Below are 26,108 nucleotides of genomic sequence, written 5' to 3'. Positions count from 1 at the left end.
TATAACTGAGGTTCAACTGCAGTATAACTGAGGTTCAACTGCAGTATAACTGAGGTTCAACTGCAGTATAACTGAGGTTCAACTGCAGTATAAATGAGGTTCAACTGCAGTACACTGCAGTTATTCTGTAATTACTGCATCCAAAATACCACAGTTGACTGACTGCAGTTACTGCACTTTTACTGCAGTTTCAAAACGGCAACCTTTTTTTGTAAGGAGAGGAGTAACTAACGTTACAAAGAACTGTGAAACAGACACATAACAGTGTTACCAAGTTGTAAGCAGAGCCATATATATTATAACATACATAGATTTCAACAGGGCTCTGGCTCTAATGATCTGTTATGTAAGGGATAATCAACCAGAGGCTATGCGTTCTATGGAAAATAATGAACGATGTGGAAGGTGTGTTCCAGCTGACTTCACACTATTCCAGTATGCATAGAGCCCCAAGTTGATTATCCCTTTTATACCAGGGCTATAATTGAACACATTTGCTGCTAGACATGTGTTAATTGGCCAGTAGAAATGTGTTTAACATCCACTGAAGTAGCTAGCAAGTTTACTAGACAGCGACAGTGGTTGCCTTGGTAACCAAACAAACTGACTTGCTAGTTTAGCGAACCAAACCATCAGTCCTAGCTCGCAATTATGAAAATCGAATTCAAACATGCCAATAATGTTTTCAATTGAACTTTTGCTTTCAAAAGCAGCTGAAACATATAGTATGTAAGAACGAACCATTCTATCGTGCAAATATACCGTGAGTTATACGGAAATAATGCACGCTCTAGAATGCCCTTCAAGCCAATCAGAAACACATATTCAATGCTATGGTATAACATCATACTAATACATTTTTTATCCCTGAACTAAAACATCAGCAAGACCGTCCACCTTCCTGTGGTTTTGTCAAGGGGGCACAGTAGGTTTCGCAGTACCCCCACCCCTATTCCTCTGTCATTTGTAAAGGGGAGGTTGTCTTCATCTTTGAACCCCCACAGAGAGCAGCTTCCTGTGGGGCGGTCATCAGCCATTATTCAACAGCTCCAGGGAAGCACTGTAACACTGTTCTAGAAGATCCAACCAGCCGATGAGCAAGCAGATGGAGGACCAAAGCAGCCAATGAGAGAGCAGCAATGAGACCAAGTCTGTCATTTTTTTCATTTTTTTGTCTCTTTTTCCTTTTCCCCAAATGACTTGACGCTACTGAAGTCAATGGTGATTTGAGCAAATAAGTTATTAATAATTGTCATAAGTGTAGATGTTATATATCTCTAATACATCTATATTATCAGTCACATACTGCTTGGTTGTGGTCCTCTCAGGACTCTGTCATCATTCCTACAGCTATCTCTCTGTCTCTCTCTGGAGTAATAATACAAAGTAAGAGAAGGATCCATTTAAGGTGTTTGTCTGCATCCGAAATGGCACCCTGTTCCCTATGTCTTCCACTATTGTTGACCAGGGCACATAGGGAATAGGCTGTCATTTGGAATGTAGATGTTGTGTCACTACGATACAAGGCATTGGCTCATACAGGGTCCTCAGGTTCTGGAGATCCCAGGTCTGAACACCTGGTCGTCATACTAGGAGAGGAGGTATACTCCTTCCTGTCATGGAGAAGACCCCTTCAATCCTTCTTTCACTGCCTCTCTCCATCTTCACTGCTCCCTGTGAGACAAGAGAAGAGGATTCGTTAGCGCAGATGTGGCGTTTTCCCTTTTCACACTGTCGTGTCGACCTGAGCTGTACTGAGCTGGTAACATAGTGTCCTGTTCACAACACTGAGCCCAGGCTAGCTTTACTGAGCTGGTAACATAGTGTCCTGTTCACAACACTGAGCCCAGGCTAGCTGTACTGTGCTGCCCTTTCCTTTGACAGAACATTGTCCACTCCAGCAGCTATGGTGGATGTATAACAACACCAGCTTAGTACAGCTAGCCTGGGCTCAGTGTTGTGAACAGGACTCTATGTTACCAGGTCAGTACAGCTAGCCTGGGGTCAGTGTTGTGAACAGGACACTATGTTACCAGCTCAGTACAGCTAGGCTGGGCTCAGTGTTGTGAACAGGACTCTATGTTACCAGGTCAGTACAGCTAGCCTGGGCTCAGTGTTGTGAACAGGACTCTATGTTACCAGGTCAGTACAGCTAGCCTGGGCTCAGTGTTGTGAACAGGACTCTATGTTACCAGGTCAGTACAGCTAGCCTGGGCTCAGTGTTGTGAACAGGACTCTATGTTACCAGGTCAGTACAGCTAGCCTGGGCTCAGTGTTGTGAACAGGACTCTATGTTACCAGGTCAGTACAGCTAGGCTGGGCTCAGTGTTGTGAACAGGACACTATGTTACCAGCTCAATACAGCTAGGCTGGGCTCAGTGTTGTGAACAGGACTCTATGTTACCAGGTCAGTACAGCTAGCCTGGGGTCAGTGTTGTGAACAGGACACTATGTTACCAGCTCAGTACAGCTAGCCTGGGCTCAGTGTTGTGAACAGGACTCTATGTTACCAGGTCAGTACAGCTAGGCTGGGCTCAGTGTTGTGAACAGGACTCTATGTTACCAGGTCAGTACAGCTAGGCTGGGCTCAGTGTTGTGAACAGGACTCTATGTTACCAGGTCAGTACAGCTAGCCTGGGCTCAGTGTTGTGAACAGGACACTATGTTACCAGGTCAGTACAGCTAGCCTGGGCTCAGTGTTGTGAACAGGACTCTATGTTACCAGGTCAGTACAGCTAGGCTGGGCTCAGTGTTGTGAACAGGACTCTATGTTACCAGGTCAGTACAGCTAGCCTGGGCTCAGTGTTGTGAACAGGACACTATGTTACCAGGTCAGTACAGCTAGCCTGGGCTCAGTGTTGTGAACAGGACTCTATGTTACCAGGTCAGTACAGCTAGGCTGGGCTCAGTGTTGTGAACAGGACACTAGTAACTACTACAGTACTACAGTAACAGGGGAGTGTTCAACAGGACACTAGTGACTACTACAGTACTATAGTACCAGGGGAGTGTTCAACAGGAAACTAGTGACTACTACAGTACCAGGGGTGTGTTCAACAGGACACTAGTGACTACTACAGTACTATAGTACCAGGGGAGTGTTCAACAGGACACTAGTGACTACTACAGTACTATAGTACCAAGGGAGTGTTCAACAGGACACTAGTGACTACTACAGTACCAGGGGTGTGTTCAACAGGACACTAGTGACTACTACAGTACTATAGTACCAGGGGAGTGTTCAACAGGACACTAGTGACTACTACAGTACTATAGTACCAGGGGAGTGTTCAACAGGACACTAGTGACTACTATAGTACCAGGGGAGTGTTTAACAGGACACTAGTGACTACTACAGTACTATAGTACCAGGGGAGTGTTCAACAGGACACTAGTGACTACTACAGTACTATAGTACCAGGGGAGTGTTCAACAGGACACTAGTGACTACTACAGTACCAGGGGTGTGTTCAAGAGGACACTAGTGACTACTACAGTACTATAGTACCAGGGGAGTGTTTAACAGGACACTAGTGACTACTACAGTACCAGGGGTGTGTTCAACAGGACACTAGTGACTACTACAGTACTATAGTACCAGGGGAGTGTTTAACAGGACACTAGTGACTACTACAGTACCAGGGGTGTGTTCAACAGGACACTAGTGACTACTACAGTACCAGGGGTGTGTTCAACAGGACACTAGTGACTACTACAGTACCAGGGGTGTGTTCAACAGGACACTAGTGACTACTACAGTACTATAGTACCAGGGGAGTGTTCAACAGGACACTAGTGACTACTACAGTACTACAGTACCAGGGGAGTGTTCAACAGGACACTAGTGACTACTACAGTACCAGGGGTGTGTTCAACAGGACTGACCTTCAGAGTTCATGTCTGGATTGGGGACGTGTGTGATGGAGAAGCGGGAGCGGGACACGCTGAAACGGGAGAACTGTGATGCTGCTGTTACTGCTACTGGCTTGTCCTCGGGAGGCTTGGCAGCAGGGACCGGGATGGGATGGGAGACCGGTGGCTCAGCTGTAGACGGACTGGACAACGGGCTGGTCATCAATGGGATGTCATCCTCACACTCAAACCCACCACCTGAATACACACACACACACACACACACACACACACACACACACACACACACAGACAGACACACACACACAGACACAGACACACACACACACACACACACACACACACACACACACACACACACACACACACACACACACACACACACACACACACACACACACACACACACACACACACACACACACACACACACACACACACACACACAGAGAGGAGAGGGGGTTTAGAACTGATACAGTATACCTGACTGTAGCTTCCCTCAGGGATCCATTCTTAACACTCTTGGCCTCTAACTGTTCTTGTATCCCTCAGGGATCCATTCTTAACACTCTTGGTCTCTAACTGTTCTTGTATCCCTCAGGGATCCATTCTTAACACTCTTGGTCTCTAACTGTTCTTGTATCCCTCAGGGATCCATTCTTAACACTCTTGGTCTCTAACTGTTCTTGTATCCCTCAGGGATCCATTCTTAACACTCTTGGTCTCTAACTGTTCTTGTATCCCTCAGGGACCATTCTTAACACTCTTGGTCTCTAACTGTTCTTGTATCCCTCAGGGATCCATTCTTAACACTCTTGGTCTCTAACTGTTCTTGTAACTGAAAGTATTTTTCACTCTTACCTTCTTCTGACATGTTGCCATCAGAGTCCTCTGAGGCGTGTGGTGCCATGTCCGGGGTGTGGAGGTGGTGGCCCATGGTGGGGGGGTGGAGGTGGTGGCCCATGGTGGGGTGGTGGTGGTGGTGGCCCATGGTGGGGTGGGGCTGGTGGGGTCCGGTTGGGGGGGTGCTCCCGCCTGAGGCCTGGCCACAGGACTCTGCTCCTGGGGGAAACGTGAAGTCAGCCAGCTCTCCTGTGGGGCTCTCCTGGAGGTGAAAGACAAATCAGTCAGAAAGTCTCAAATACATCTACCAGTACAGAAAACAATAATTCAACTGGCCCAACTTTAAACATGTTGTGTGACTGCTTATAAATGATGTGTGATGCAGTGGTTATAAACTATGAATTCTCTATAATGTGTAGTGCCTTTTTTTATCCAGAATGAAGTATTGCCATTGATTGACCATAGTGATGTCACTATGCTTGCACAGTTACTGACCTGGTCGAACAGGAAGACAGTGACGTCATCAAAGAAGGACACGGCTTTCTTCTTCCTGTCCAGCTCGTCACAGAAGGACTGTGTGAGGAGCTTAGGCATCTTGAGGAGGCTGCGGAGGTTTCTGGCCCCACTACTATCGCTCACCACCACCGGCACCCCCATCACCTAGTCAAGTCAAGTGAGTCAGTCACAACACACTTCACATCAGTGTGTCTAAAATCCTGGTCCTGGGAACCCAAAGTGGAGCACATTGTAGTTTTTAACCCGAGCATTAACACACCTGATTCCACTATTCATGATGAGTTGATTAGTTGAATTAACTGCGTTAGTACTTGGCCTGAAACACATAATGTTCCTCAGGTTTGGGAAACACTGCTTCACATGATTAAAGCTCCATTCTACAGCGGCGAAACGGCCACCTCCAGTTCACAGGAGGCTGCTGAGGGGAGGACGGCTCATAATAATGTCTGAAACGGAGCAAATGGAATGGGATGGAATCCATGGAATCATGCGTTTGATGTCATTTGATACTATTCCACTTATTTCGCAGCAGCCATTACCACGAGCCTGTCCTCCCAAATTAAGGTGACACCAGACTCCTGTGGTCGGTTTGTGATACTACAACAAAAATACATGACTTCAAACAATAAACAGTGTTTTTTTTCCTCTCTGACATCATTGCACATCATTGCATAGCAGATAGAACAGCAGAGTATATACTACCACTCTGTTTCAGCACCACGCTGGATGCTTGTTTCCTCTGAGCTGAAATGATAAGGGGTGACCAGTGACCAGTGACCAGTGGCCAGTGACCAGTGACCAGTGACCAGTGACCAGTGACCAGTGACCAGTGACCAGTGACCAGTGGCCAGTGACCAGTGACCAGTGGCCAGTGACCAGTGGCCAGTGACCAGTGACCAGTGCTGGCCTGACCAGTGCGGATCTCAGGTTTACAATAGAATAACATCATGTAGGAAAAAGGGGAACGTGAATATAACCAATATATAACCAACCTCCCCCTCACTGTCCTCCTCGCTCAGCTCCTCCTGCAGGTTGTAGCTCCGCAGCTCCTCCTCTGACTCACTGTCGTCTGACTCCTCCCCCTCTGTTAGAGGAGCTCGCCTCTCCACCTCCCGACACAGCTCCTGGAGTGAGGGGGAGCAGGAGAGAAGAGATGGAGATGAGATGAGGAGGCCAACAGGACCGTTCTGGTGTCTGCTGTAGCCAGCCTTCTCCTCCTCCTCTTCGTTCTCCTCCTCTAACTCCTCATACTCCTCCTCTTCTCCTCCTCTCTCTCCATTCTCTCCATCCTCGTCGACCTGATTAAACTCTGGCATGTCCTCCTCAGTCGATCCCTGCTCTCCCTCACTGTCCTCCTCCTTCTCTTTCATCACCTCCTCTCTGTAGTCTATGGTAGAGTCGGAGCCCAGGGACTGGATGGGGGAGTAGTCATCCTCTGAGGCCCTGTGATGGTTCTCCTGGTCAGGGTGTCTGGCTGAAGCCTCCTGCACTGTGGAGGAACCCTCAGACACCACGGTGGAGCTGCACCCAGATGCCGGCTCCTCGCCACTGTGCTCAGACTCCAGGCCTACAGCATCGTCAGGGGCGGACTCCTTGGCCAGACAGCCCCCCATCTGAGGGGGGAAGGGGGCCAGCATGGAGAGGCGCGGGCCGGGGGCCGAGGAGGGAGAGGAACCTGTGGTAGTGTCAAACACCACCACTCCATTTGTGTTTGTGTTTCCTGTCAGGTCTGTCAGGTCACGGTAACCGTCCTCTCTCCCCGTCTGTGGTTGGAGTTCATCTCTCCTCGCCGACCGTATCCTCTGTTTCGAGGCTGTGTGCCCCACAAAGTCCTTCTTGTCTCCTGGACTGGAGAAGAAGTTACTCCCTTCATCCTGGGGACTCCTCTCGTTCTCCGCGTCGTAGTCAGAGAAGTAGGCAGAGTCCACGAATGGATTCTTGTCACTTAGTCCCTTTAGCTGCAGCTCAGTGCAGCCAGAGGAGGAAGAGGTACACAGAGTGACCCCAACCCCATCACCCAGATCCACCTGCTGAAGGACCATCTGGTCCGACCTCGGCCCCAGGCTAACCCCACCGCGGGCCAGGTGGCTCCCACCGAGGACTGGGTGTTGTTGCTGGTTTCCTTCGCAGTCCAATAGGAAGTCCCCATTCCCACCTCCCTCCTTTAGGATGAACTCTGGGCTTTCATTGTTCTCTGTGTCGTAGCCACTGTCCAGGGACTTGGGGAGGAGAGATGAGGAGGTGAAAGAAGAGGAGGTGAAAGAGGAGGAGAGGGAGGAGGAGGTATGGAGAAAGACGTCATCAAGGCTGAAGCCCTCACAGGGGCTGGCGGTGGTAACCGACAATGACAGCGACAGCATGTCCAGGGTGTCCACGGAGTCGGGGGTTCCCACCAGGTTCTGCAGGGAGCGTCCGTGGGGGTGGCGGGCGGGGCTTAGATCGTCTACGACCTCGTCAGCATAGTCCAGGGAGTAGTCGGCCAAAATTCCAGAAGTGATATCTGTTATGTCATCATCCTCATCGTCGTAGCTACAGTTGCTGATATCCACTAGGCTGATGCTGGAATGACCGGCCATCTCCAACCCACTGTCCAGCCCTCTGCTAGCCTCAAACAAGGACCCGACCGGCTCCAGCAGTACCCCTTCAGGGTGGGCCAACCCCATCCCCAGCCTCCTCTCCCCCACACCACCAGACATCACCTCCACTGGACCTCTGTCTTTAACATGTGAAGGTATCTCCCAGACATTACCCCCCTGCTTCTCTGTCAGGACTGCCTTAGTGCTGAGGCCTGTGCGAGTGTCAAGCTCCATGTATGTGGACGGAGATTGGATATAGCCTGTTCCTGGGATCATCTTGGGATGGGAGAATTTCCTCTCTCCTGTAAACAGAGATGGGTTTTTACTGTGTCCCTCTACAGACACCGTAGTTGTAGTTTTGGTGGTGGGGACGCCGTCCTTTACACCACCTTTGAGGTTAACACACTTGACAGCAACAGAAGAGCTGGAGAGAGAGTCAACAGCTACACCTCTGAGATGATCTAGGGTAGAGTGGTCTGAGAGACACACAGGTTTATCGCTAGCTCCGTGACACAGGTGACTATATGTAGTAGCACTACTGCCCTCACTGGGTCTGCTAGAGGAAGAGCAGACTGCGCTCTCTCTCCCTGTGGCCTCCATATAGCTGAAGGCTCTGGAGCTGTGCTGCTGGCACATGTTGCTACTGTTACACGAGCCAGTTACAGTAGAGGAGTGTGTCGTGGTGTTGGTGTAATGGAGGTCCAGATAGCTGTCCTGTGATTGGCCCGTCTGCCTAAGGTCAAAAGTCATGCTGTTGTTATTGGCCGAGTGGTTGGAGGTCCAGTTGGTGGCTTCTCTCTCAGAGAAGAGATCACCATCGTCGATGTCCCCAGCGTCACTTTCTCCTCTCTTCCTACCCCCCACCAAAAGTCCCCCGTCCCCTGTCTCCACGTCAATGCTAATATGGTTAGCCATGGGTAGAGTCTTTCTGAGGGGACCCATCATGTCATAGTAGCCTTCACTAACCGTCCTCCTGGCTGTGGTGGTGAAGCCTTGGCTAGCCTCGAGGTAGGGGTCACAGTGTCCCAGACTAGGGCTACTCAGGCACTGGGAGTGGGAGGACCCCACCCCCAGAGTGGTTTCCAGCCTCCCCATTGGATGATGCAGGTTCAGCTGGGACATTATGGGCGTGTCCTCTGGTGATTGGCAACACGTCTCTCGAATGGGCGACTGTTCACAGTAGAAAGCCTGTCTCTGATTGGGTGAGAAGTACTGGTGGGACGGCCCCATCTCCACGGGACTGGCTGTGCTGGCTGTCTGTCTCAGGAGAGGCTCCATGGTCAGGGACAAGGCCGGGCTATTGTCAGAGTCATGGGTACTGTGTTTACCCCCACTGCTGTCGCCTGCTGCTGCTGACCAGTAGGCACTGGGCTGGGACTGGGACTGGGACTGGGACTGGGACTGGGGCTGTGGGGTTCTGCTCCCTGAGGAGAGGCTGCCATCCTCAGCCTCCAACCCAGGGCTGTAGTCAACCACACTATCATCCAGGTTGATATTACACTCCACCGGCTCCTCAATACGGATGTAGTACTCACTGCCGACCGAAGGGCTGTGAGCGCTCAACACCGGCACCACCCCTACCCCCGACCCGGATCCCGATCCGGAGTGGTCGGACTCGTAGTAGGATGGGGAGACCCCCAGAACAAGCCCTCCACCCCCTCCGTCCCCTTTACAGCTGCCCGAGGTGGAGGTGTTCCCCACGGGGTAGTATACGTCCTGGTAGTGAGGGTTGCCCTGGCCCAGAGGCCCGCTGGTGGATGAGGAACAGTATGGCTGCTCGGCTCTCGCCTGCTCCCACTTGTACTCAAAGTTGAGCCCACCATAGCTGGTCTCTGTCACGGTCAGGATGTCGTCACCGCTGTCTGAGTGGAAGCTGTCGTGGGAGAAGTGTTCGAGGAGAGGGAAGGAGTTGCGGGAGGTGGAGGCCGGCTCCAACTCCACGTCCCCAGGGATAGATGGTCGGGCTGGGGCAGGGACAGTAGTCTGGGCTAGTGGTGGAGGGGCTGGGGCGGTGTGGCTGTGGGTGGTGCTGCCAGTCAGGTTGGGTCTCAGGGAGTTCCAGCGCTGTTCAAAGTCCTCCTGGACTCCACTGGCCCCCTTGGCACACAGGTAGGTGAGGAGGAGGTGTACCTCCTCACTGTTGGGTCTCTGCTCTGGCTGCAGCCAGCAGAACTGCATTACTTCATACCTGGGGGGGGGGGGCAGAGAGAGGGAGGGATGTGGGGAGAGAGAGAGGGAGGAGGGGTGAGGGGGGAGCGATAGAGCGGGAGGATGGGGGGAGTGACAGAGAAGGAGGGAAGGAAGGAGATAAAGAGGGAGAAAGGGAGGGCCAGAGGGAGGGGGAGACAGACAGAGTAAGGGAGCAACAGGCAAAGGTAGGGAGGGAGGCAGATAGAGACAGAGGGAGCGACAGCGGAGGGAGGGAGCAACAGACAGAGGGAGTGGGAGAGTGAGCGACGGAGGGAGGGAGGGAGGGAGGGAGGGAGGGAGGAAGAGAGTGGGAGGGAGCAACAGAGAGAGAGGGGGGAGAGAAAGAGGGCGGAGGGAGCGACAGACAGAGGGAGGGACAGACAGACAGACAGACAGAGGGAGGGAGGTAGAGCGATAGCAGAGGGAGCGACAGAGGGAGGGAGGGAGGGAGGGAGGGAGGGAGGGAGGGAGGGAGGGAGGGAGGGAGGGAGGGAGGGAGGGAGGGAGGGAGGGAGGGAGGGAGGGAGGGGGAGAAGTGTTACTCTGTAATTCTGGAGGTTCATCAATAGTCCATTTATTATGAAAAATTGCTGTATCACACTGAAATGCTACCATGGAATTGATTTAAAAAACAGCAATATGATGAGGAAGTCCTGCGTCAGCTGTTTCTGGCCGCCGGTCTTACAATCTGACGAGAATATATACAAGCCAGATACAGAAACTGTGATTGGAAAGATTGGTCAGCATATAGGAAGGTATGTGTCTCTGTGTGTGTCAGTGTTAAATCCGCAGGTTGTTTTAAATGAGTAACATGCTTGATAGAAGGAACACTATTTGCCAGACATCCAGAGAAGGATGAATACATACAGTGGAGAGAACAAGTATTTGATACACTGACGATTTTGCAGGTCTTCCTACTTACAAAGCATGTAGAGGTCTGTAATTTTTATCATAGGTACACTTCAACTATGAGAGACGGAATCTAAAACAAAAATCCAGAAAGTCACATTGTATGATTTTTAAGTAATTAATTAGCATTTTATTGCATGACATAAGTATTTGTATCACAAGCTGTCTATCTAGCACAAGTATCACCTACCAACCAGTATGAATTCTGGCTCTCACAGACCTGTTATTTTTTCTTTAAGAAGCCCTCCTGTTCTCCACTCATTACCTGTAATAACTGCACCTGTTTGAACTTGTTACCTGTATAAAAGACACCTGTCCACACACTCAATCAAACAGACTCCAACCTCTCCACAATGGCCAAGACCAGGGAGCTGTGTAAGGACATCAGGGATAAAATTGTAGACCTGCACAAGGCTGGGATGGGCTACAGGACAATAGGCAAGCAGCTTGGTGAGAAGGCAACAACTGTTGTTAGAAAATTATTAGAAAATGGAAGAATTTCAAGATGACGGTCAATCACCCTCGGTCTGGGGCTCCATGCAAGATCTCACCTCGTGGGGCATCAATGATCATGAGGAAGGTGAGGGATCAGCCCAGAACTACACAGCAGGACCTGGTCAATGACCTGAAGAGAGCTGGGACTACAGTCTCAAAGAAAACCATTAGTAACACACTACGCCGTCATGGATTAAAATCCTGCAGCGCACGCAAGGTCCCTGTGCTCAAGCCAGCGCATGTCCAGGCCCGTCTGAAGTTTGCCAATGACCATCTGGATGATCCAGAGGAGGAATGGGAGAAGGTCATGTGGTCTGATGAGACAAAAATAGAGCTTTTTGGTCTAAACTCCACTCGCCGTGTTTGGAGGAAGAAGAAGGATGAGTACAATCCCAAGAACACCATCCCAACCATGAAGCATGGAGGTGGAAACATCATTATTTGGGGATGCTTTTCTGCAAAGGGGACAAGACGACTGCACCGTAGTGAGGGGAGGATGGATGGGGCCATATCTCGCGAGATCTTGGCCAACAACCTCCTTCCCTCAGTAAGAGCATTGAAGATGGGTCGTGGCTGGGTCTTCCAGCATGACAACGACCCGAAACACACAGCCAGGGCAACTAAGGAGTGGCTCCGTAAGAAGCATCTCAAGGTCCTGGAGTGGCCTAGCCAGTCTCCAGACCTGAACCCAATAGAAAATCTTTGGAGAGAGCTGAAAGTCCGTATTTCCCAGCGACAGCCCCGAAACATGAAGGATCTGGATAAGGTCTGTATGGAGGAGTGGGCCAAAATCCCTGCTGCAGTGTGTGCAAACCTGGTCAACAACTACAGGAAACATATGATCTCTGTTATTGCAAACAAAGGTTTCTGTACCAAATATTACGTTCTGCTTTTCTGATGTATCAAATACTTATGTCATGCAATAAAATGCAAATGAATTACTTAAAAATCATACAATGTGATTTTCTGGATTTTTGTTTTCGATTCCGTCTCTCACAGTTGAAGTGTACCTATGATAAAAATGACAGACCTCTACATGCTTTGTAAGTAGGAAGACCTGCAAAATCGTCAGTGTATCAAATACTTGTTCTCCCCACTGTAGGTGTTGGGTACTGTATGTGTGAGATGCCAGAAATATGTATTATATGGTGCTGACCAAATGAGAGGCTCATAGCCAGGTTAATAAGGTATTGATTACAACCCATGTCAGGAGAAGAAGACTAATGGTTGGTTCGTGTGCCAGTATAAAAGGCATTGATTGGTTGGTATGAGGATAGGGAGTACTTATGATTGGTTACAGATCAAAGGATTGTGGTGTATCCTGCGTAGGCGCCCGTGTGCGCATTAGTGCATTTATGCATTTGTGTGTGTATGTGTGCATGCGCGTGTGTGTGTGTGTGTGTGTGTGTGTGTGTGTGTGTGTATCTGTGTGTGTCTACTCACCAGCGCTCAGCCAGGGGTACTTTGAGCCGGGGCCTGGTTAGTTTGAGCTGCTGTTCCTTCACAGCGTAGGTCAGGACCTGTCTGTCAGTGTAGTGTCTGTACGGCTGGTTCCCCAACTCAAACAACTCCCAGATAGTCACTCCCAGAGACCTAGAACGGAGACAAACCCATGAAGTAACGTCTTCCGATGAGGAACTTCATAGGTGACCATGTGGCCTGACTAGGAAAAACTCTGGACACCAGACCCCAGGGTTTCTCTTAGGCAGGGAAAACACAGAGCTCTATTCAATAGAGGTTTGATCAGATCTAGCAGGTTTTGATTAGCCTTTATTTAGTCCCAGTGTGTTTGTTCTGTCATGACAACTCCTCGTCACTCATTGTCATGTCACATCTGGATTGACAATGAGCTATGGAGTTGGAAAGAGCACAAACTGATCTGGGACCAGGCTAGGTTTGGTTGAAGAGTTGTATCAATAACACTATAAGTCAAATCTGGGATCCGGCTAGGTTAGGTTGAAGAGCTGTATCGTTGACCTTAACAATAACACCGTAGGGGCTGAGTCAACCATAGTGTATGGTGCTGACACCATTCATTCCTACACCCTTGAACCCCTGACCCCTCCCCCCTGCTCACCAGACGTTGCTGTCCTTAGTCTGGTCCACCACTAGTAGGTTACCATGCACCTCGTCTATGAGCTCTGGGGCGATCCAACGCAGCGGCACCCAGATCTGGTCTGGAGTCACAAAGTAGTCATCCTACAGAGTTGAATAGAGCAGAATCATTAGATGGAAATACGACTTTATCATCTGTCTGTTACAATGGAAACTATTCTTCTGCCCCCTATTCAGTATGTAGAAAATTACATCATACAATATAACCAATACTGGTTAATTACTGTAGACTCATCAAGACTGGTTTATTACTGTAGATTCACCAAGACTGGTTTATTACTGTAGACTCACCAAGACTGGTTAATTACTGTAGACTCATCAAGACTGGTTTATTACTGTAGATTCACCAAGACTGGTTTATTACTGTAGATTCACCAAGACTGGTTTATTACTGTAGACTCACCAAGACTGGTTAATTACTGTAGACTCATCAAGACTGGTTTATTACTGTAGATTCACCAAGACTGGTTTATTACTGTAGATTCACCAAGACTGGTTTATTACTGTAGACTCACCAAGACTGGTTTATTACTGTAGACTCACCAAGACTGGTTTATTACTGTAGACTCATCAAGACTGGTTTATTACTGTAGACTCATCAAGACTGGTTTATTACTGTAGACTCACCAAGACTGGTTAATTACTGTAGACTCATCAAGACTGGTTTATTACTGTAGATTCACCAAGACTGGTTTATTACTGCAGACTCACCAAGACTGGTTTATTACTGTAGACTCATCAAGACTGGTTTATTACTGTAGACTCATCAAGACTGGTTTATTACTGTAGACTCACCAAGACTGGTTTATTACTGTAGACTCACCAAGACTGGTTAATTACTGTAGACTCATCAAGACTGGTTTATTACTGTAGATTCACCAAGACTGGTTTATTACTGTAGATTCACCAAGACTGGTTAATTACTGTAGACTCATCAAGACTGGTTTATTACTGTAGATTCACCAAGACTGGTTTATTACTGTAGACTCACCAAGACTGGTTTATTACTGTAGACTCACCAAGACTGGTTTATTACTGTAGACTCACCAAGACTGGTTTATTACTGTAGACTCACCAAGACTGGTTTATTACTGTAGACTCACCAAGACTGGTTTATTACTGTAGACTCACCAAGACTGGTTTATTACTGTAGACTCACCAAGACTGGTTTATTACTGTAGATTCACCAAGACTGGTTTATTACTGTAGATTCACCAAGACTGGTTTATTACTGTAGATTCACCAAGACTGGTTAATTACTGTAGATTCACCAAGACTGGTTTATTACTGTAGATTCACCAAGACTGGTTAATTACTGTAGATTCACCAAGACTGGTTTATTACTGTAGATTCACCAAGACTGGTTTATTACTGTAGACTCACCAAGACTGGTTAATTACTGTAGATTCACCAAGACTGGTTTATTACTGTAGACTCACCAAGACTGGTGCAACATAGCTTCTGCGTGTAAATCAGCTAGAAAGATGTGTCGGCATCGAGTAATTGTCTCTGGCCCCTCCCCAGTTAGGGGAGTGATGAGCTCTACAGCAGAGTCTCACAACTCAATCGCTGGTTGAAAACTGTTTTCTGCCCCTCCGAAAAGTTAGAATTTGTAGATAATTGGCCCTCTTTTTGGGACTCACCCACAAACAGGACCAAGCCTGACCTGCTGAGGAGTGACGGACTCCATCCTAGCTGGAGGGGTGCTCTCATCTTATCTACCAACATAGACAGGGCTCTAACTCCTCTAGCTCCACAATGAAATAGGGTGCAGGCCAGGCAGCAGGCTGTTAGCCAGCCTGCCAGCATAGTGGAGTCTGCCACTAGCATAGTCAGTGTAGTCAGCTCAGCTATCACCATTGAGACCGTGTCTGTGCCTCGACCTAGGTTGCGCAAAACTAAACATGGCGGTGTTCGCCTTAGCAATCTCACTAGGATAAAGACCACCTCCATTCCTGTCATTATTGAAAGAGATCATGATACCTCACATCTCAAAATAGGGCTACTTAATGTTAGATCCCTTACTTCAAAGGCAATTATAGTCAATGAACTAATCACTGATCATAATCTTGATGTGATTGGCCTGACTGAAACATGGCTTAAGCCTGATGAATTTACTGTGTTAAATGAGGCCTCACCTCCTGGCTACACTAGTGACCATATCCCCCGTGCATCCCGCAAAGGCGGAGGTGTTGCTAACATTTACGATAGCAAATTTCAATTTACAAAAAAAAAAATGACGTTTTCGTCTTTTGAGCTTCTAGTCATGAAATCTATGCAGCCTACTCAATCACTTTTTATAGCTACTGTTTACAGGCCTCCTGGGTCATATACAGCGTTCCTCACTGAGTTCCCTGAATTCCTATCGGACCTTGTAGTCATAGCAGATAATATTCTAATCTTTGGTGACTTTAATATTCACATGGAAAAGTCCACAGACCCACTCCAAAAGGCTTTCGGAGCCATCATCGACTCAGTGGGTTTTGTCCAACATGTCTCTGGACCCACTCACTGTCACAGTCATACGCTGGACCTAGTTTTGTCCCATGGAATAAATGTTGTGGATCTTAATGTTTTTCCTCATAATCCAGGACTATCGGACCACCATTTTATTACGTTTGCAATTGCAACAAATAATCTGCTCAGACCCCAACCAAGGAACATCAAAAGTCGTGCTATAAATTCACAGACAACACAAAGATTCCTTGATGTCCTTCCAGATTCCCTCTGTCTACCCAATGACACCAGAGGACAAAAATCAGTTAACCACCTAACTGAGGAACTCAATTTAACCTTGCGCAATACCCTAGATGCAGTTGCACCCCTAAAAACTAAAAACATTTCTCATAAGAAACTAGCTCCCTGGTACACAGAAAATACCCGAGCTCTGAAGCAAGCTTCCAGAAAATTGGAACGGAAATGGCGCCACACCAAACTGGAAGTCTTCCGTCTAGCTTGGAAAGACAGTACCGTGCAGTACCGAAGAGCCCTTACTGCTGCTCGATCATCCTATTTTTCTAACTTAATTGAGGACAATAAGAACAATCCAAAATTCCTTTTTGATACGGTCGCAAAGCTAACTAAAAAGCAGCATTCCCCAAGAGAGGATGACTTTCACTTTAGCAGTGATAAATTCATGAACTTCTTTGAGGAAAAATTATGATTATTAGAAAGCAAATTACAGACTCCTCCTTAAATCTGCGTATTCCTTCAAAGCTCAGTTGTCCTGAGTCTGCACAACTCTGCGTGGACCTAGGATCAAGAGAGACGCTCAAGTGTTTTAGTACTATATCTCTTGACACAATGATGAAAATAATCATGGCCTCTAAACCTTCAAGCTGCTTACTGGACCCTATTCCAACTAAACTACTGAAAGAGCTGCTTCCTGTGCTTGGCCCTCCTATGTTGAACATAATAAACGGCTCTCTATCCACCGGATGTGTACCAAACTCACTAAAAGTGGCAGTAATAAAGCCTCTCTTGAAAAAGCCAAACCTTGACCCAGAAAATATAAAAAACTATCGGCCTATATCGAATCTTCCATTCCTCTCAAAAATCTTAGAAAAGGCTGTTGCTCAGCAACTCACTGCCTTCCTGAAGACAAACAATGTATATGAAATGCTTCAGTCTGGTTTTAGACCCCATCATAGCACTGAGACGGCACTTGTGAAGGTGGTAAATGACATTTTAATGGCATCGGACCGAGGCTCTGCATCTGTCCTCGTGCTCCTAGACCTTAGTGCTGCTTTTGATACCATCGATCACCACATTCTTTTGGAGAGATTGGAAACCCAAATTGGTCTACACGGTCAAGTTCTGGCCTGGTTTAGATCTTATCTGTCGGAAAGATATCAGTTTGTCTCTGTGGATGGTTTGTCCTCTGACAAATCAACTGTAAATTTCGGTGTTCCTCAAGGTTCCGTTTTTAGGACCGCTGTTGTTTTCACTATATATTTTACCTCTTGGGGATGTTATTCGAAAACATAATGTTAACTTTCACTGCTATGCGGATGATACACAGCTGTACATTTCAATGAAACATGGTGAAGCCCCAAAATTGCCCTCGCTAGAAGCATGTGTTTCAGACATAAGGAAGTGGATGGCAGCAAACTTTCTACTTTTAAACTCGGATAAAACAGAGATGCTTGTTCTAGGTCCCAAGAAACAAAGAGATCTTCTGTTGAATCTGACAATTAATCTTAATGGTTGTACAGTCATCTCAAATAAAACTGTGAAGGACCTCGGCGTTACTCTGACCCTGATCTCTCTTTTGAAGAACATATCAAGACCATTTCAAGGACAGCTTTTTCCATCTACGTAACATTGCAAAAATCAGAAACTTTCTGTCCAAAAATGATGCAGAAAAATTAATCCATGCTTTTGTCACTTCTAGGTTAGACTACTGCAATGCTCTACTTTCCGGCTACCCGGATAAAGCACTAAATAAACTTCAGTTAGTGCTAAATACGGCTGCTAGAATCCTGACTAGAACCAAAAAATTTGATCATATTACTCCAGTGCTAGCCTCCCTACACTGGCTTCCTGTCAAAGCAAGGGCTGATTTCAAGGTTTTACTGCTAACCTACAAAGCATTGCATGGGCTTGCTCCTACCTATCTCTCTGATTTGGTCCTGCCGTACATACCTACACGTACGCTACGGTCACAAGACGCAGGCCTCCTAATTGTCCCTAGAATTTCTAAGCAAACAGCTGGAGGCAGGGCTTTCTCCTATAGAGCTCCATTTTTATGGAACGGTCTGCCTACCCATGTCAGAGACGCAAACTCGGTCTCAACCTTTAAGTCTTTACTGAAGACTCATCTCTTCAGTGGGTCATATGATTGAGTGTAGTCTGGCCCAGGAGTGGGAAGGTGAACGGAAAGGCTCTGGAGCAACGAACCACCCTTGCTGTCTCTGCCTGGCCGGTTCCCCTCTTTCCACTGGGATTCTCTCTGCCTCTAACCCTATTACAGGGGCTGAGTCACTGGCTTGCTGGGGCTCTCTCATGCCGTCCCTGAGGGGGTGCGTCACCTGAGTGGGTTGATTCACTGATGTGGTCATCCTGTCTGGGTTGGCGCCCCCCTTGGGTTGTGCCGTGGCGGAGATCTTTGCGGGCTATACTCAGCTTTGTCTCAGGATGGTAAGTTGGTGGTTGAAGATATCCCTCCAGTGGTGTGGGGGCTGTGCTTTGGCATAGTGGGTGGGGTTATATCCTTCCTGTTTGGCCCTGTCCGGGGTGTCCTCGGGTGGGGCCACAGTGTCTCCTGACCCCTCCTGTCTCAGCCTTCAGTATTTATGCTGCAGTAGTTTATGTGTCGGGGGCTGGGGTCAGTTTGTTATATCTGGAGTACTTCTCCTGTCCAATTCGGTGTCCTGTGTGAATCTAAGTGTGCGTTCTCTAATTCTCTCCTCTCTCTCTCGGAGGACCTGAGCCCTAGGACCATGCCCCAGGACTACCTGACATGATGACTCCTTGCTGTCCCCAGTCCACCTGGCCGTGCTGCTGCTCCAGTTTCAACTGAACCGCGGCCCTAGGACCATGCCCCAGGACTACTTGACATGATGACTCCTTGCTGTCCCCAGTCCACCTGGCCGTGCTGCTGCTCCAGTTTCAACTGTTCTGCCTTATTATTATTCGACCATGCTGGTCATTTATGAACATTTGAACATCTTGGCCATGTTCTGTTATAATCTCTACCCGGCACAGCCAGAAGAGGACTGGCCACCCCACATAGCCTGGTTCCTCTCTAGGTTTCTTCCTAGGTTTTGGCTTTTCTAGGGAGTTTTTCCTAGCCACCGTGCTTCTACACCTGCATTGCTTGCTGTTTGGGGTTTTAGGCTGGGTTTCTGTACAGCACTTTGAGATATCAGCTGATGTACGAAGGGCTATATAAATAAATTTGATTTGATTTGATTTGATTACTGTAGACTCACCAAGACTGGTTAATTACTGTAGACTCATCAAGACTGGTTTATTACTGTAGATTCACCAAGACTGGTTTATTACTGTAGACTCACCAAGACTGGTTAATTACTGTAGACTCATCAATACTGGTTTATTACTGTAGATTCACCAAGACTGGTTAATTACTGTAGACTCATCAAGACTGGTTTATTACTGTAGACTCACCAAGACTGGTTTATTACTGTAGACTCACCAAGACTGGTTTATTACTGTAGATTCACCAAGACTGGTTAATACTGTAGGCTCACCTTGTATCTGCTGTGTGAGAGGCCATAGTCTCCTATCTTTACTGTCCTCTCTGAGGTCAGAAGGCAGTTCCTTAAGGCCAGGTCACTGTAAAGAGGAGAGGGAGGAACAGTTCATCACATTGTTACATTATAGCCATTTAGCAGACACTGTTATCCAGAGAGACTTACAGCAGCATTTAGCGTTTAGTACCTTGCTCAAGGGCACATCGTCAGATTTTTCACCTAGTCTGCTCAGAGATTCAAACCAGCAACCTTTCAGTTACTGGCGCAACGCTCTTAACCGCGAGGCTACCTGCCACCCAGTCACCAGACCAGACTAAACCATATGTAATACTCTTACTGCAGTAACATTGTATCACATTAAACCATTCAATCATTGTTATTGAATGTATTGTACCACAGGAAAACATGATGCTTCACAACATTCACTGCTCAATAGCATAAAGTACGGGTGTAATTCACTGGTTTGACTGCACAAGTAGCTACGTGGATTTCTCATTTTTCTCTGTAGCTATCTCTGACTACTACACAGGCATCGAGATTTTGTTGATCTTAACTCTACCTATCATCAGCTCCTCAGCACATGATTGGCTGCTACCATGGTAACAAGGAGAGAGGGGTTCCCCCCGGCAACAAAATCACTGATGCTGGAGTTGGTGAGAGTCACTCAGGCAGCACCAGGATGTTGTTACCGGGACAGACCAGCAGGGGGAGCCAGAGCAACACAGCTTCAGTCATATCCTTACATATTTCCATATTTTTATTTAACATTTATTTAAACAGGTGAGGTAATTAGGAACAGATTGTGATGTACATAATATCCTCAATATCATGTTAATTTGGAGACAGACCAGCTGCACAGTCCCAGTTGCATCTAGGGTGGGATGTGTCAGAGTGAGACCAGATCCTTCAACATCCTCCAGATCATCCCGGTTCAGTTCCCTCTATCGGTTTTATGTCCCTACAACATGTATGTTACCATACATACAGTGTATACATCATTACTCTTCACTACAACATGTATGTTACCGTAAATACAGTGTATACATCTTTACTCTTCCCTACAACATGTATGTTACCATACATACAGTGTATATATCATTACTCTTCCCTACAACATGTATGTTTCCGTAAATACAGTGTATATATCATTACTCTTCACTACAACATGTATGTTACCATACATACAGTGTATATATCATTACTCTTCCCTACAACATGTATGTTACCAAACATACAGTGTATATATCCTTGCTCTTCACTACAACATGTATGTTACCAAACATACATTGTATTTATCCTTGCTCTTCACTTCACTTTGTGAAGGTGTCCACTAACCCACCTGTGAATGAAGTTGTGTTTGTGAAGGTGTCCACTAACCCACCTGTGAATGAAGTTGTGTTTGTGAAGGTGTCCACTAACCCACCTGTGAATGAAGTTGTGTTTATGAAGGTGTCCACTAACCCACCTGTGAGTGAAGTTGTGTTTGTGAAGGTGTCCACTAACCCACCTGTGAGTGAAGTTGTGTTTGTGAAGGTGTCCACTAACCCACCTGTGAATGAAGTTGTGTTTGTGTGAAGGTGTCTACTAACCCACCTGTGAGTGAAGTTGTGTTTGTGAAGGTGTCCACTAACCCACCTGTGAATGAAGTTGTGTTTGTGAAGGTGTCACTAACCCACCTGTGAATGAAGTTGTGTTTGTGTGTGTGAGTGAAGGTGTTTGTGAAGGTGTCCACTAACCCACCTGTGAATGAAGTTGTGTGTGTGAAGGTGTCCACTAACCCACCTGTGAATGAAGTTGTTCTACTAACCCACCTGTTTGTGAAGGTGTCCACTAACCCACCTGTGAATGAAGTTGTGTTTGTGAAGGTGTCCACTAACCCACCTGTGAATGAAGTTGTGTTTGTGAAGGTGTCCACTAACCCACCTGTGAATGAAGTTGTGTTTGTGAAGGTGTCCACTAACCCACCTGTGAATGAAGTTGTGTTTGTGAAGGTGTCCACTAACCCACCTGTGAGTGAAGTTGTGCTTGTGCAGGTGCAGCAGGCCCGAGGCGATCTCGCACGCCATTCGCTGGAGGGTCAGGGGATCAGGGGTCACGGTGTCAGCCGCCCGACAGCTGCGCAGGTAACTCTTCAGGTCGCCCTGATGACCAGGACAGGAATATGGTCAAAAGTAGTGCAGTAGATGTGAATATAGGATGCCATTTGGGACACACAAACCCTATGTTTGTAATGTATGTCTGTACAATAACCCGTCACAACTTGCTCTCATCCACTTCTCCTTCTATGTCTGTTAGCAGTATGGTGTTAACTCTGATCTGTAAGGTGTTAGCAGTATGGTGGAAACTCTGATCTGTAAGGTGTTAGCAGTATGGTGGAAGCTCTGATCTGTAAGGTGTTAGCAGTATGGTGTTAACTCTGATCTGTAAGGTGTTAACTCTGATCTGTAAGGTGTTAGCAGTATGGTGTTAACTCTGATCTGTAAGGTGTTAGCAGTATGGTGTTAACTCTGATCTGTAAGGTGTTAGCAGTATGGTGTTAACTCTGATCTGTAAGGTGTTAACTCTGATCTGTAAGGTGTTAGCAGTATGGTGGAAGCTCTGATCCGTAAGGTGTTAGCAGTATGGTGGAAACTCTGATCTGTAAGGTGTTAGCAGTATGGTGGAAGCTCTGATCCGTAAGGTGTTAGCAGTATGGTGGAAACTCTGATCTGTAAGGGTGTAATCAATATGGTGTAAGCTCAGACCCTTCTGCAAACCCAGAGGAAAGGGTAGAGAGCGGATTGTCCCTGGCTGTAACAGTACTGTATTCCACCAACAGGGGGAGCAAGTATCCATCTCACCAGAGAACTCCATATAGAAGGTGGTTGTGACCTCTGAGATAGGGGTTAGGGTTTAGGGGTTAGGGGGCTAGGGGAGGTTTCTCTCACCAGAGGACAGAACTCCATGACCAGTAGATAGGGTGTAACCTCTGAGCACTGTGCCAGGCACTGCAGGAGGGCTGGGTTCTGGAGGGCACTGGGGGAAGGGGGAGGTAGAGGAGATGGGTCATAGTTCATCAGTCACGTTTACTGTCATAGTTTATAGTGAACATACAGTCAGAACACATGGAAAAAGGTAGCAGGATAACCATATATAGGCATTAATTCATTCATTCATTCACCAATTGATTGATTAATTAATTAATTAATTGTACTGATGCAAAGACTGGGGTATACAGGGTATGAAATCCATAATGTTGTAGTTCTGACCGGTATGGCTGTGCCTCTTCCAGGAAGTGCATCTGGTCCTGGACACTGGCACTGGCCTTCAGCTCCTTGACCACCACCTGGGTGGTGCTGAGACCTGCATTCACCTCCCCCAAGAGAACCTATACAGGACCCACAGAGACACAGACAGAGACACACACACACACACACACACACACACACACACACACACACACACACACACACACACACACACACACACACACACACACACACACACACACACACACACACACACACACACACACACACACACACACACACACACACACACACACACACACACACACACACACACACACAAACACACACACACACACACACACACACACACACACACACAAAAAAACATTTACAGTAGTTAACATGGTAAAGACAGGGGGCAACGGAGAGACAGAGAAAGACAGAGAAAGACAGAGAGAGATAGATAGATAGAGAGAGAGAGATAGATAGATAGAGAGAGAGAGACAGGGAGAGAGAGAGAGACAGGGAGAGACAGGGAGACACAGACAGGGAGAGACAGACAGGGAGAGACAGACAGGGAGAGAGACAGAGGGGGAGACAGAGGGAAAGACAGAGAGAGACAGAGGGAGAGACAGAGAGAAGAGCAAAACGTACAGTTCAGCACTAACTAAAAAGCTTTGTCTCAGGAAGCAATGCAGATGGAATGGAATTCAGTATGACATGAAGATAGTCCCAGCTCTCAGACAGACAAGGCTGTAGGTCAGCTTGTAGCCCTAATAAGATCAACACCACATTACACACACATTCCACACACACTACCTCACAGCACACTCCAATGGTGTGTCTCCAATGGCACCCTATCCCCTATATACTGCACTACGTTTGACCAGGGCCCATAAGGCTTTGGCCCAAAGTAGTGCACTATATCTGGCTACTCCAACCTCGGCCAACAGCTCCGCCCCCACCGCAGCTTCTCGCCCAAGCCCTTCCAGGTTCTCCTTTACCCAAATCCAGATAGCAGATGTTCTGAAAGAGCTGCAAAACCTGGACCCATACAAATCAGCTGGGCTTGACAATCTGGACCCTCTATTTCTGAAACTATCCGCCGCCATTGTCGCAACCCCTGTTACCAGCCTGTTCAACCTCTCTTTCATATTGTCTGAGATCCCCAAGGATTGAAAGCTGCCGCAGTCATCCCCCTCTTCAAAGGGGAGACACCCTGGACCCAAACTGTTACAGACCTATATCCATCCTGCCCTGCCTATCTAAGGTCTTCGAAAGCCAAGTCAACAAACAGGTCACTGACCATCTCGAATCCCACCGTACCTTCTCCGCTATGCAATCTGGTTTCCGAGCCGGTCACGGGTGCACCTCAGCCACACTCAAGGTACTAAACGACATCATAACCGCCATCGATAAAAGACAGTACTGTGCAGCCGTCTTCATCGACCTTGCCAAGGCTTTCGACTCTGTCAATCAACATATTCTTATCGGCAGACTCAGTAGCCTCGGTTTTTCGGATGACTGCCTTGCCTGGTTCACCAATTACTTTGCAGACAGAGTTCAGTGTGTCAAATCGGAGGGCATGCTGACCGGTCCTCTGGCAGTCTCTATGGGGGTGCCACAGGGTTCAATTCTCGGGCCGACTTTTCTCTGTATATATCAATGATGTTGCTCTTGCTGCGGGCGATTCCCTGATCCACCTCTACGCAGACGACACCATTCTATATACTTCCGGCCCGTCCTTGGACACTGTGCTATCTAACCTCCAAACGAGCTTCAATGCCATACAACACTCCTTCCGTGGCCTCCAACTGCTCTTAAACGCTAGTAAAACCAAATGCATGCTTTTCAACCGATCTCTGTCTGCACCCGCATGCCCGACGAGCATCACCACCCTGGATGGTTCCGACCTTGAATATGTGGACACCTATAAGTACCTAGGTGTCTGGCTAGAATGTACTCTCCTTCCAGACTCATATCAAACATCTCCAATCGAAAATCAAATCAAGAGTCGGCTTTCTATTCCGCAACAAAGCCTCCTTCACTCACACCGCCAAACTTATCCTAGTAAAACTGACTATCCTACCGATCCTTGACTTTGGCGATGTCATCTACAAAATTGCCTCCAACACTCTACTCAGCAAACTGGATGCAGTTTATCACAGTGCCATCCGTTTTGTCACTAAAGCACCTTATACCACCCACCACTGCGACTTGTATGCTCTAGTCGGTTGGCCCTCGCTACATATTCGTCGCCAGACCCACTGGCTCCAGGTCATCTACAAGTCCATGCTAGGTAAAGCTCCGCCTTATCTCAGTTCACTGGTCACGATGGCAACACCCATCTGTAGCACGCGCTCCAGCAGGTGTATCTCACTGATCATCCCTAAAGCCAACACCTCATTTGGCCGCCTTTCGTTCCAGTACTCTGCTGCCTGTGACTGGAACGAATTGCAAAAATCCCTGAAGTTGGAGACTTTTATCTCCCTCACCAACTTCAAACATGTGCTATCTGAGCAGCTAACCGATCGCTGCAGTTGTACATAGTCTATTGGTAAATAGCCCACCCATTTTCACCTACCTCATCCCCACACTGTTTTTATTTATTTACTTTTCTGCTCTTTTGCACACCAGTATCTCTACCTGTACATGACCATCTGATCATTTATCACTCCAGTGCTAATCTGCAAAATTGTAATTATTCGCCTACCTCCTCATGCCTTTTGCACACAATGTATATAGACTCGCCTTTTTTTTGTACTGTGTTATTGACTTGTTAATTGTTTACTCCATGTGTAACTCTGTGTTGTCTGTTCACACTGCTAAGCTTTATCTTGGCCAGGTCGCAGTTGCAAATGAGAACTTGTTCTCAACTAGCCTACCTGGTTAAATAAAGGTGAAATAAAAAAATAAAAAATACAAAAAATAGGGAATATGGTGCCATTTGGGATGTTGACAGTAACATGTAGGAAAGCAGGAAGAGAGGATATAGTGAAAGACTGCCTATATCCAAACCAGGCTGCTGTTTTGTCCCAATCTTTACCCTTATTCTCGCTAAAGTGTACACTCATTCTCTCACTCACCCTCAGAACATTTTACATTGCCATTTTTTGTCATTTAGCAGACGATCTTATCCAGATCGA

The 26,108-nt window shown here is 47.4% G+C and overlaps 1 protein-coding gene across 1 annotated transcript in view; it reads right to left on the bottom strand.

Moving 5' to 3' along the window:
* Positions 1-275: 275 nt before the first annotated feature.
* Positions 276-26,108, bottom strand: part of LOC135553860 (serine/threonine-protein kinase LMTK1-like) — a 27,166-nt gene continuing 1,333 nt past the window's right edge. Inside the window, exons 2-12 of the mRNA XM_064985790.1 lie at positions 22,981-23,099; positions 22,660-22,747; positions 21,740-21,873; positions 19,730-19,814; positions 13,480-13,601; positions 12,846-12,995; positions 6,225-9,996; positions 5,212-5,376; positions 4,735-4,978; positions 3,886-4,110; positions 276-1,674 (exon numbers count right to left, since the gene is read on the bottom strand). Coding sequence (XP_064841862.1) covers positions 1,646-1,674; positions 3,886-4,110; positions 4,735-4,978; positions 5,212-5,376; positions 6,225-9,996; positions 12,846-12,995; positions 13,480-13,601; positions 19,730-19,814; positions 21,740-21,873; positions 22,660-22,747; positions 22,981-23,099 — 5,133 coding nt within the window. The 3' untranslated portion in view covers positions 276-1,645. The remainder of the gene's footprint in view (positions 1,675-3,885; positions 4,111-4,734; positions 4,979-5,211; positions 5,377-6,224; positions 9,997-12,845; positions 12,996-13,479; positions 13,602-19,729; positions 19,815-21,739; positions 21,874-22,659; positions 22,748-22,980; positions 23,100-26,108) is intronic.

Source organism: Oncorhynchus masou, chromosome 14 (assembly GCF_036934945.1).
Source record: "Oncorhynchus masou masou isolate Uvic2021 chromosome 14, UVic_Omas_1.1, whole genome shotgun sequence".
In the NCBI taxonomy this organism is placed as follows: Eukaryota; Metazoa; Chordata; class Actinopteri; order Salmoniformes; family Salmonidae; genus Oncorhynchus; species Oncorhynchus masou.
This window is presented reverse-complemented; position numbering and strand designations above follow the sequence as displayed.